Source organism: Apis mellifera, linkage group LG11, assembly GCF_003254395.2.
Source record: "Apis mellifera strain DH4 linkage group LG11, Amel_HAv3.1, whole genome shotgun sequence".
Taxonomy (NCBI): domain Eukaryota; kingdom Metazoa; phylum Arthropoda; class Insecta; order Hymenoptera; family Apidae; genus Apis; species Apis mellifera.
This window is the reverse complement of record NC_037648.1, coordinates 5,121,586-5,134,252: the sequence shown is the minus strand read 5'-3', so window position 1 is coordinate 5,134,252 and position 12,667 is coordinate 5,121,586. Positions and strand designations below refer to the sequence as shown.

Genomic DNA, 12,667 nt, shown 5'->3' with positions numbered 1-12,667 from the left:
TACAATTATAACAGGAATTATTATTTGTGTAATATATAACTTATATTGTAAACTAATACATTAAAATGTAGTTTAACATTCATTCAATGTCAAACATTTTATCATCTTAAAATGCAAAATTTCAAGCTAATCTGAGTTCATATATGACATTTATTTATTTAATCTTGCGAATTGTATGCACTCATGATCTACAATATTATATGTCATAGCGTGAAAAATCTGTATTTTCATATCGGTTTTTGTTACTAGAAATTGTATTCTTTGTGGTAGCACTCATTAATCAAAACAAAAAACAAAGAAAGAAAAAGAAAGAAAGGATACAAATGAAGATAGTAATTATGAATTCAAGCCTTGACGTTTTTCTTCTTCAAGCATAGCATCAAGTTCATCAGTAAGATTTGCAAGCATATTCCCAATGTCATTCAAAACATCAGCTGGTTCACTGCCATCAGTATGATGACTTATTCCATGATTTTGTAAATTACTGCCAGTATTACCACTTGTATATTCTTGTGCGCGTGCTGCTCTTTGTTTTATCGTTCCAGCATTCTCATTTGCAAATGGTAATGAATCTGATTCTGTACTGGAACTCGACTGAAAAAATATAGATTTGATATTAATATAATTGTATAATATGATGATTGTACAAAAAAATCATAGAAAATTTTTATCATAATTCTAATTTTTATATTACTTATATTAAAATAAAAATATTTCAAAAGATTAAAACAAAAATAAAAAAATATATATATATAAATATATTTAAATTAAAAACTGAATAAAATAAATTTATATAATAATTTTAATAATATAGAAATAATGAACAATATAATGTTAAAAAAAATAATAAAATTGATTTTAAAAATTCCTAAAATTTAACACAATAAATTTAAATTGTTTTTATTTAATAATTAAATAAATTTTAACTAACATTTTCTTTTTGTATATCTTTTGTGTACTTTTTTGTATATCATATATTTTTTTATTTTGGTCTTTAAAATCGATCCAATCAAAATTGTTCTACTAATATATTTATCTTATATCTATAAAAATGTTTTCATTGAATTGATATTACTTTAGATATACTTAGATAATTTTAATTGATATTAGCATTAATTTTAAATATTAATTGTATTTATTAGTGATAATAAAATTTTCATTAAATAAAATTTCATTAAAATTTTCAATAGTTATGAAATAATAATTTTTTGATCATTATATTTTTTATTTCAAGATAACAATTATAAAATAAAATATATTCTCTAAAGCTATTATTTTATACTTTTTATATTTTGTATAAATAAGAATTAATTTTTTATTTTTTCGAAAATAAAAAAAAATTAAACAAAACATTTTATAAAAAAAATTTTATACGAAGATTTTCACTATTTAAAAAATTAACTATTTAAACGCATCGATAAAATCGTTTCATAAAATAGTATATAAAAATATTATATTAGGGTATCCTATAAGTTTCTTTCTTTTTTTCGATACGAAATGAATATTTGTTATTTAAAATTGATTGCGTTATATATGAAGCGTTCTGTTCTATCACCTTCTTCTATCTCTTAGGAAATCTTATTATTCCTTTTCCAAAATTGTTGGGGTTTATTTAATAAAATATTCCTCGAAGTGCATTTTTATGCATTTTTATATTTTATTTTTCAGTTACGAATTGGAACCGTTTATCATGGAAAGAATTTTTTTAATGACAAAAATAAGTAATAGTTGAATAGAGCAAGATCTGGAGAGTATGCAGTAAAATGTCTCGATCAAAATTGTAACAATTTTTTTCTTATAGCCAATGCAATATGTGATTTTGCATTATCTCGTGTGATGACCTCGTCGGTTCGTCAATTTTGGTTTTTCTGCAATAATTAGAAAAGAAATTATATATTTTATATCTGTAACAAATATTTTGAGCTATGGCATCTTTCAATTTATCAAGCTGATTATATTTTGCAAAAATAATGATTTCACATAATTAAAAAAGGAGCTCATAGTAGAATATACCATTCCAATCCCAAATAAACATTTTCTTTAGGTGAAGTCCAGGCTTCGCGATAATTGAAGATCTATTGTTCTTAAATCAAGTATATTTTCAATGCACACTTTGATATAAAATCCAAGTCTCATTTCTAGTAACAAGCCTCTTTAAAAAAAAATCTCTTTCATATCGTTGGAGAAGGAAATCATATCTAGAGATGCGGTTTATAAGACCGGTCTCCGTAAATAGCTGTGGAATCAAACTTTACATTGATTGACATGTCCTATCTTGATCAGGTAATTATGTACTGTTGTCTTAGGAATATTAATTTGATATTTAGTATATCGCGCACACTATATTGCGGATTTTCAGCGAAGCTGGATAAAGTTGCTGCTAGACGGCCGCTACGGTCTTTATTTTTCAAAATTGGCGGCTCTAAATCTCTTAAATCAATTGCGGATGATCATAATAGTTGTAGCATCACTTTCGCAAATGATACAACTATTGATGAAATGAAATCTCGTTTACAATATCATTTACTCTATCATCTTTTTCAAAGCAATGAAGCATAACATGCCGCAAATGCTTCCTTTGGCTATCTATATTGAACAATGTAAAAAAAAGTTTAAAAAAAAAGACTGTCATCAACGAAATATATTTTAAAAGAGCTTTGCGACTCCGTTATGAATAGTTACATGTTCATATAAAAATAGCCAGTTAAAGTTATTTCTAGCGTAGTGTGAAAGAAACTTATGAGACACCCTAATATTATATATAACTTCTAAGCTAAGCTTTGAATAAAAAATATATATGCACTAAACATATATATATATATATATGCACTAAACATATATATATATATATATATATATATATATATATATATATTTAATGTCTTTCTATTTTATTCAGTTTTTCTTATTATAAATAAAATAAAACAACTATATAACAATTATGAATTGTTTATTTATTTATTTTTAATTCTTTAAATGAAACTAATTAAAGGAATATATATTTTTATATTTGATCTCAAAATATTTGTTACAGATATAAAATATATAATTTCTTTTCCAGAACTTTTATAAATTAAAATTTTTTGAATTTTTTACAATAAATTAATTAATCTGCATGAAATATATCATAAAAAAATTTTGTATATTTTTTTTTTTGCATTTTTCTTTGCATCGATTTTAGTTTTCAAATTATTTGCAAAAAATTTTCGATATTATTGAATTCTATTTATAAATATGTGATCATCACTTATTACTACTTATATAAATATCATTGGCAGTCAATAATTAATATGAAGTTTCAATTTTTTGCACTTGCAAAGAACTAAAAACAATGATATTATTAATAAATCTCTTAGTGACAAAATTTTGGATTTACATCATATATATATACACACACGAATATTCATAAAAATGTGGAATACTTTTGAAGAGTGAATTTTAAATATTAAAACGATAAAAGAAGTTCATATATATATGTCTGTTAAGGCTTATTTATATTTGTAATAAGTTATAAGTATTTTAAGTTTATATTAGATAATGTGAGACAGTAAAAGAATCGAAAAACGCTCAAGTGCGTGATAATACTATATTGCAATATCATTTACGTAGCGGAGTTTTTCGATGAAAATAAATACATTGATATTTTTTTATATATAATTGATTATTTCAAACGAATTTCAGTGTAAGACAATATATAATGTACATAAATGTAATATAACATAATGTAATTATGCAATAACATAAATGTAACTATGCAATATTTTTATTGTTTAAAAAAAATTTAATTATACAAATTAAAATTTATGTAACTTATTATTTAAGAAAATTACTTCGAACAAGTATATATATAACAAATTCCACAATATTTAAAACGATAATTATACAATATTTCATTTAAAATCATTATATTTCATTCAACCTGCTGTACTTACCAAAATCCATAGAAATAAATGAAAATACATTTCTAAAAAGATTTCGAATTAGAAAAGTTGAATATGTTTTCTATGCACAATTGCTTTTTTAATTATTTTTATATGTATAAGAAAGTAGTAATGATATTTGAATCAATTTTAGATTCAATCAAATTATTGACAAATCTTTATCTTTATTTCTTTATTTCACTTGCACTCAATATTTCTTATTCTCATGCAAAAAGAAATAATAGTCAATTTGGATATCATTTATCATTTATGAATCAATATTACAATATTAATATCACATATCTATAAAAAAAATGCATATATATTGCTTTTTTATGCTCGATAAAATATCACAATTTATTAATTTTTTTTTTTACATATTTATTTCTGATAGACGAATGTTACGAATGAATTAAGGCCAGAACAAAAGAATTATCTTAGCAACAGGAAAGATTATTGACCTAAACTTTCCTATTATATTTAATATATACGAATATAATATTCGATTTCAAATATTACTATTTCATTTTTTGTTTTTATCAAATCTCTCTTTCTAACACTATTAGCATTCAATTGTTTGCAACGCTATTTTAATAATACATAGTAATACCGCGGAATCACGTTCACAGTTTAGTGAAATAATACATATTTGAATATTTGTTTAAAATGTAGTTTTAATTAAATAATTTCCATATAAAATTAAATTAAATTATATAAAATTAAATTGTATAATAATAATTAATAATCGAAATAATTTTATTCAGAATTTAAGAAATTAAAATGAATAGTGAATAAAACAAAATATCTAATATAGAATAGTAACATAACAAAAAGAAATGCAATGCTTTTATGATTTTTTTAGGATATAAATTTTATAGTGACATTAACATAATATAATTAAAATATAGATATTGAATTTCGATTATTATTATTTTTTGTTTAATCTCATATTTGAATAACATTGAATTCAAGTGAAAGAAATAAAGATTTTTCAACTAATACTTCAATTGATTTATGAATTTCAAATTATGATTTATTATTTATAATTTAAATATTATCAGTGACTTTCTTATACATGGAGAATAAATAAGTTATATATAAAAAAATACATTCAACCTTTCTAATCTGAAATCTTAGAGTAATATGTTTTGATTTGTTATGAATTTCGGTAAGTAAGCAAATTAAATATTATATAACAATTCAGTTATGGATTTATGGATTAAATAATATGTTTGTATCATAAAATAATTTATTTATAGATTTAAATAAAATGATGTATATGTTAATATTTTGGAATTTATTAAAAATTATTCAAGATAAGTTTTTGTTAAATAAAGAGTTATAATACGTACATTATATATTACTATATACTGAAATTAACTCGAAATAATTAATCATGTATAAAAAAATATCAGTGTATTTACTTTCATTGAGGACTTCGTTACACAAGCGATATTGGAATACGGTATTTCTTTTTCATTCGATCTCACTTTATCTAATGTAAACTTGAAATGCTTATTATATATCGTTAATTAAGCCTTGTCAGACATATGTGCATGTGAATTTTTTTCATCATTTTGATGTCTGGAATCCACTCTCCAAAGATATCCCACATTTTTATGAATATCCGTATATATTAATATATTGATATTTTATATATTGAAACAAAAAATATGTTTACAAAAATATATTATTTGAAAATTGTCATTTTTTCAATCATATATAAAAATAACTTTCTAGACAAAAGTAGATAATTCTATATATTTACTAGATTTCTAAACGATAATGAAATAATTTTGAAGATATATTAAAGCAATATTCACTTAAAAATAAAAAATGAGAACACATATCATTCTAAATTATTGATAATTTTATCATTGAACAAAATTCATTAAAAATTCATTAAATTCTTCTTACATTATCATTTTATATATAAAAAGATATAATATGTCATTTAAAAAAATTAATTTGATTTTAAAATTTTTCACATCTTTTCACTAAAATAAAATAATAAAACAATATTTATATCATATTCATAGTATCCCTTTAGGTATCCCTTCATATCAAATAATTTTGCTAAACATTATTTTTTATATTTTTATCTGAAAATATTTATCTATTTTTAAATAAAACAGACACATTGTATATATATATATATATATATATATATATATATATATATATATATAATATATATTTATATGTAAATTAATTATTAATATATTAATATAATAAGAATAAGAAAAAATATAATATTACAGATTATAGATTAGAAAATATAATATTATAGAGATATATACAATTTTTTATTTAATAAACATAATTTTTAAATAAATTCATTTAATTATAATTCATATATAATTTCTAAATAAATGAAACAGAATATTAATACAATGAATATAAAAAGTATTCATAATTGTTAGACAATCCTTAATTTACATTAAAACTTTAAAGAACTTTACTTATTAGAGACTATAATAAAAAAAACTATAATAGACTATTATATATATATTATTAAAAATCTTTAGATCATTAGAAAAATTATTTATTTGTATTTTTTATGAAAATATTAACAAATTTTCAAAAATTGGAGAAAAATATATGCATAATAAATATTTATATATTTTGTAATTTAGAACCAAGAATTATATATTTTAATTTATATATACATTTTAATTTTATTTCATTTTTTAAAATATATTTTTTAAATCTTATTTCGAATAGGATGAATATAAATCTTTTCTTCGATATAACTTCACAAATATATTTATAAAATTATTATTTTATAAATTTATTTATTATTTTATAAATCTGGTGAGATTTTTAATTATGCGACAAGCATTATATTCATTAAGCCATTATCTTACAAAAATATGTAACTGTTTCATAATTTCATTTTTGCAATAATTTGTAAATGATTTTTTAGAATATCATTACAATACTTATGATCTACAATACTATATTCATACAATCCCAAAATATGATTGATCAAACTATGATATTCTCCATGCTGATATTCTCCCTTACAATTGACAAATTTTTTTTTTCTGTACTTAATATTCTTTTCCACTATACTTTGTTCATCCAAATAAATATATTATATTTACTCACATTAGTATAAATATGACATGATTTCAATATTTCATTAATGCAATTATTTTTTCGCAAATTGCAATTATTTTTTTCTATTATCATAAGTTCGTTTATAAAATATTTTTTATAAATTATTTTAATTATTATTTTGCATTTTAATTAGAATATCCCATATTTTGTAAAAAATTATATATTAATTTAAAGTTTTAATCTTTAAGTTCAGTTGTAATATTTACTATATTTATCTATGGTACTTAATTTTTCATAATTATTCATTTATTATAAGTTCATCTTCATTTCTTGAATTATTTTTTAAAGTTTTTTAATCTCAATATTTATGAATGATTCTTTGGATTATAGATATATATTTATTAGTTTATTTCAAAAATTTACATAATAAATATAAAATCTTGAGTTTTATATTGATCTTCTAAATTTATTAACAAATTTTCTTTCTTCTTTTTACAATTTCTTCCTTATTTTTTCGATTATATGGATATAATTATTGAATAATATTCAAATTTAGAAGACTCATTTTAGAAACAATGTCTCTAAATGTACTGATGCTAATTATTAATATGTTACTGATTATCGTATATATAATATTATGATTCAAAGATTATACTTATTAAATTGTGAATTTTTAATTTTAATTTTAATTTCAATGCAAATAGTATATTTTGATATTTTTGATTATTATTTTATATATTGCATATGTTTTGCATATTTTGGTCAAAAAGCATATATGTTTGTATATATGTTAAATATTATTTTCATATCTATTTCATTGTATTCATAATTATAATTATAAATCATAATTATAAATAAAATTTCATATCACATTTAATTAAAATATTATATTTTAATAATAATATTATGAAATTTGAATAGATATAATATTCAAATTTATTATATTTATATTATTAATGATGATTCGCCATTACTGTTATTAATTAGAATTAGATTATTAATATTAAAAAATATTATGAAATTTGAATAGATATAATAGTTGTATTGTATTTATATCATTAATCATGATTCGCCGCTACTATTATTAATTAGATTAAATTATTATTAATTAAATTATTAATTAAAAATTTTGAAACATAAGCAATAATATCCATAGTAATGATAATATTATAAGACTGAAATTATTATATTTTACTTTTTATTTTAAAAATAAATAATTGAATCTTTTAATGAAAATGGAATAGTTACAATTAATATTGCTAAACAACAATTTAACAGTTTCAAGTTTTTCAAAATTTAATATATATTATAATATATTTATAAATATTATCAGCCAATAAAAAAATTAAAATTATTAATTTATTTATATAGTATATATTATTTATTATATAACAGATTATATTTAAACAGTTTTATTTAAATCGACGAATATTTTTTATATTCACTATATATTTATGGAACATCTTTAAAAAATTTATTTTTCAAATTATAAGCAAATAAAATTTGCATTAGAAAAAGCAAGATGAAAATAATATGAGAACATTTTTTTTATCTCTGTCATAATATTGCTCTATTTCATGAAATGCAAATTTAAAATGTTTGTAATTTAATAAACAAGTCATAACGGGTATTTTTGTAAATTTTATCTTTGTTTTGATCTTTACTTAATCTTCCAAAAAATATCCTATAATATATTAATACATGAATTTTTTATAATAACAAAATTTAATTTCTTTGATCTTTAAATTTTTAAATTCATATATCATATAAAATTTAAAAGTAATTCTATTAATAAAGTTCACTATAAAAGTTTAAGTTATTAAAATTATAGAAAAAATTATAGAATAAATTAAATTAAATTACCTTAAAACTGGCATCAGAACCATTACGATGCTGCAATGCAAGAGAAGCTATTAATTCATGTTCTTCATTAACATTGACGCTGACACTACCCCAAGAACGAGACATAGACGAAGATGGTCTATTTATCTGTGGCGGAGTTGATGGCACTGGTGCGGGTGCGGGTGGTGGAGGAGAAGGATGATGAATCAAATGATGATGTTGATGATGATGTATATGATGTTCCTCGCAAGAAGCAGTTGGAACTGGTCCGCTGCAATCTATCACAACATCGCCAACTCCTGATCCTCCAACACCTACACCAGAAGCATTATCTCTGGAACTTTGACGTCTTGGAGGAGATGGAGGACAACGTTTTGGAAGATGTGGACTACTTTCAAGACCATAAGTCAATTGATATTTATTATCAAAATCTCTTGGTAATGATTTAAATTGACCTGGAGTTGCAGTGACCTATAATTAAAGAACAATTGTATAAATAACAGATATTATTTTTAATTAAATTTGATTTAATTAAATAAAATGAATTTTTAAATGAATAAAATGTATAATTTTTCATTATTTTTAAGAATTAGAAATAATTATGAAAAATTTTGAAAATTATAATTATTTAGAATATTTTTGAATAAACATTTTTAATAAATACAATAAAAATATATAAATAAATATATAAGTATATGAATTATTATGTTTAGTATATGAATTATGTACAATTACGATTATGATACTTCATCAAATAAATATTTATATATATTTATAAATGATATCTATATAATATTAATTTATAGGATCTAAAAAAAGATATTTTATTTATTTTATTAAAAAATACAAAATTGCTAAAACTTTTTGTAATATAACATAGCTATGCTTTTTTTTGTATCTAATTATAGATGTAAATTTTTAATAACATGTTTTGAGTTTCTAATTTTTTGAATATATATAATATATATAATATTATATATATAATTATATATAATATTTTTTTAATATATATTATTTGCAAAAATATTTATGTTAATAAAGAAAAGAAACAATATTTATTATGTCATTCAATATCAAAGATTACATATTAAAATTTTTATAAATTTGTAAATTTAAAATTATTTTATAATTTTTTACAAACATTTATTATGAATGATTTTTTTAAATCTTATCTTAAAAATTCAAATAAATTTTTTAGAAATAAATAAATAAAATCTAAAGTTTCATTTCATTTAATAATCTTTAATTGATTCAAAGAGTCATTTTCTTTTCAATTGTATTATGAATTATATTTGTACATATAAAATTAAAATACATATAACATACATATAACATTAAAATGATATTTTATACCTTTGCTACTGGTCGTGGACGAACAAGACAATGTCTTGGTCGTGGAAGAGTTCCTCCACCTGCATCCACTACGGAAGTATCATTTGTAGGAGTTAGATCGCCATCTTCAAAACTACGTGGACGCCATTCAATTGGTTGTGGATGTGCAGAAGGTGCTGGTGATGGAGGATATCCAAGAGGTGCATCCTCTAAACTTTCTAAAGATTTTCCTCGTGAACCAGTTCGACCAACAATATTATAATCTGCTGGTAAAGCTGCATACATACTTCTCCATGTAGTTCCAGATGTATCACTTCCTCCTCTCTGGAAAGACCTCAAAACAGGTGAAGAACAATCTTCATCAGGAGATGGCAAGTCAGGACCTCCTCGTTGAATAACTACATCCTGAAAATAAAATTAAAATGGAGTACTAAGATACTAAGATTAAAAAAATTAATAAAAAAAAAAAAACGATTTGAAAAACATTGAGAAGTATTTTACTAAAATGTTTCTATCTCAAAAGTAATCTATCTTTTTAATCGATTTGAGTATTAAGATTAATATTTTTAGAAATTATGGACCATAATTGTCATTTTATGTGAACATATATTGAATTATAAAATTTATTTAGAAAACATATATAAGTTGTTAGTATATAATATGGAACATAAAAAAAAATTTAATTTTAGAGATTAAAACAAACACAAAAGTTAATATATAAAAATATCGGTTGAAGCTTATTATTAAGTTACAAGCAATTTAATTTACGTTGGATTAGATAAGATAGAGCAAGACATTGATGTGACGAAATGTTTTTTTTTATTATCTTGTAAATTTCAGCTGTTTATAATTCAATAAATAAGCTTTAAATAAAAATTTTGTACATTAACTTTTTGATTTGTAAAATTAAAATCTTTTTTAAAATATTTTTAAAATATATTCAATAATTTTAAAAAATAAAGGATTTCATGTGTAAAAAATTATATATATATTGTATGTGTGTGTGTATGTGTGTGTGTGCATTATAATAGTTATAAATGCAATTTTATTCTATTGGGTTGGCAACTAAGTAATTTCACTCATAGACATTCAGTTTTTAGGTTTGCTGGCGTAGTTCAAATGTAAAACATATTTTGTTATTTGATAGTTGGCAATTCAGCTGTCAATCAGTAAAAAAAGTTTTTTGATCAGTTGCGTAGTTTTCGTTTGGCGTTCGTTGAAAAATGAAAAAATCAAAAGGAACATTATCGTCATATTTTGCTTTTTTATTTTCGCAAAGGGAAAAACGCATCGCAAGCTCACAAAAAGTTATGTGCTATTTATGGCGACGAAGCCTTAAAAGAACGGCAGTGTCAAAATTGGTTTGACAAATTTCGTTCTGATTTTTCACTCAAAGACGAAAAACGCTCTGGTCGTCCAATTGAAGTTGATGACGACCTAATCAAAGCAATAATCGATTCGGATCGTCATAGTACAACTCGTGAGTTTGCAGAGAAGCTTCATGTATCATATACATGCATTGAAAACCACTTAAAACAACTTGGCTATTCAAAAACTCGATATGGGTTCCTCACGAACTGAAAGAAAAGCATTTAACGCAACGCATTAACAGCTGCGATTTGCTAAAGAAACGTAATGAAAATGATCCATTTTTAAAACGACTGATAACTGACGATGAAAAATGGGTTGCTTACAACAATATCAAGCGGAAAAGATCGTGGAGCAGGCCACGTGAACGAGCTCAAACAACATCAAAAGCTGGTATTCATCAAAAGAAGATTTTGTTATCAGTTTGGTGGGATTACAAAGGAATTGTCTATTTTGAACTCTTACCACCCAACCGAACGATCAATTCTGTTGTCTATATTGAACAACTAACGAAATTAAACAATGCAGTTGAAGAAAAGCGGCCCAAATTGACAAATCGAAAAGGTGTTGTATTCCATCATGACAATGCAAGGCTACACACATTTTTGGTCACTCGGCAAAAATTATTGGAGCTTGGTTGGGATGTTTTGCCATATCCACTATATAGTTCTGACCTTGCACTATCTGATTACTTTTTGTTTCGATCTTTATAAAACTCCTTGAATGGTAAAAATTTCAATAATGATGATGATATCAAATCGTACCTGATTCAGTTTTTTGCTAATAAAAATCAGAAGTTTTATGAACGTGGGATTATAATGCTGCCTGAAAGATGGCAAAAGGTCATTGATCAAAATGGGCAACACATTACAGAATAAAGTTATTTAGTTCCATGAAAAAATTCTTTGATTTTCTAAAAAAAAAATCCGCAATTACTTAGTTGCCAACCCAATAATAATTTGAATAAAATTTATATCACAACATATATGATTTATAATATTTAATTTTATTTTTAAGCTATATGCTGACTAAAAAAAAATTTTTATTTAATTTGACGAATACTATGAGTTCTCTCTTTTATTTATTTTCTCAAAGTTCATAATTTTTTTCATATTAATTAAATATTTTAATTATTTTTTTTA

The 12,667-nt window shown here is 21.8% G+C and overlaps 1 protein-coding gene across 6 annotated transcripts in view; it reads right to left on the bottom strand.

The window, feature by feature from the left end:
- LOC726770 (caskin-1-like) overlaps positions 1–12,667 on the bottom strand; it is a 97,899-nt gene continuing 85,232 nt past the window's right edge. For 3 of the 6 annotated variants that reach the window (XM_026443563.1, XM_026443562.1, XM_026443559.1), the window contains 3 exons: positions 10,179–10,562; positions 8,847–9,296; positions 1–594 (listed from right to left, as the gene is read on the bottom strand). In XM_026443563.1, the coding sequence (XP_026299348.1) occupies positions 337–594; positions 8,847–9,296; positions 10,179–10,562 (1,092 nt within the window). In that variant the 3' untranslated portion in view covers positions 1–336. The remainder of the gene's footprint in view (positions 595–8,846; positions 9,297–10,178; positions 10,563–12,667) is intronic. The other 3 variants (XM_026443560.1, XM_026443561.1, NM_001242523.1) reach the window with 3 other exon arrangements.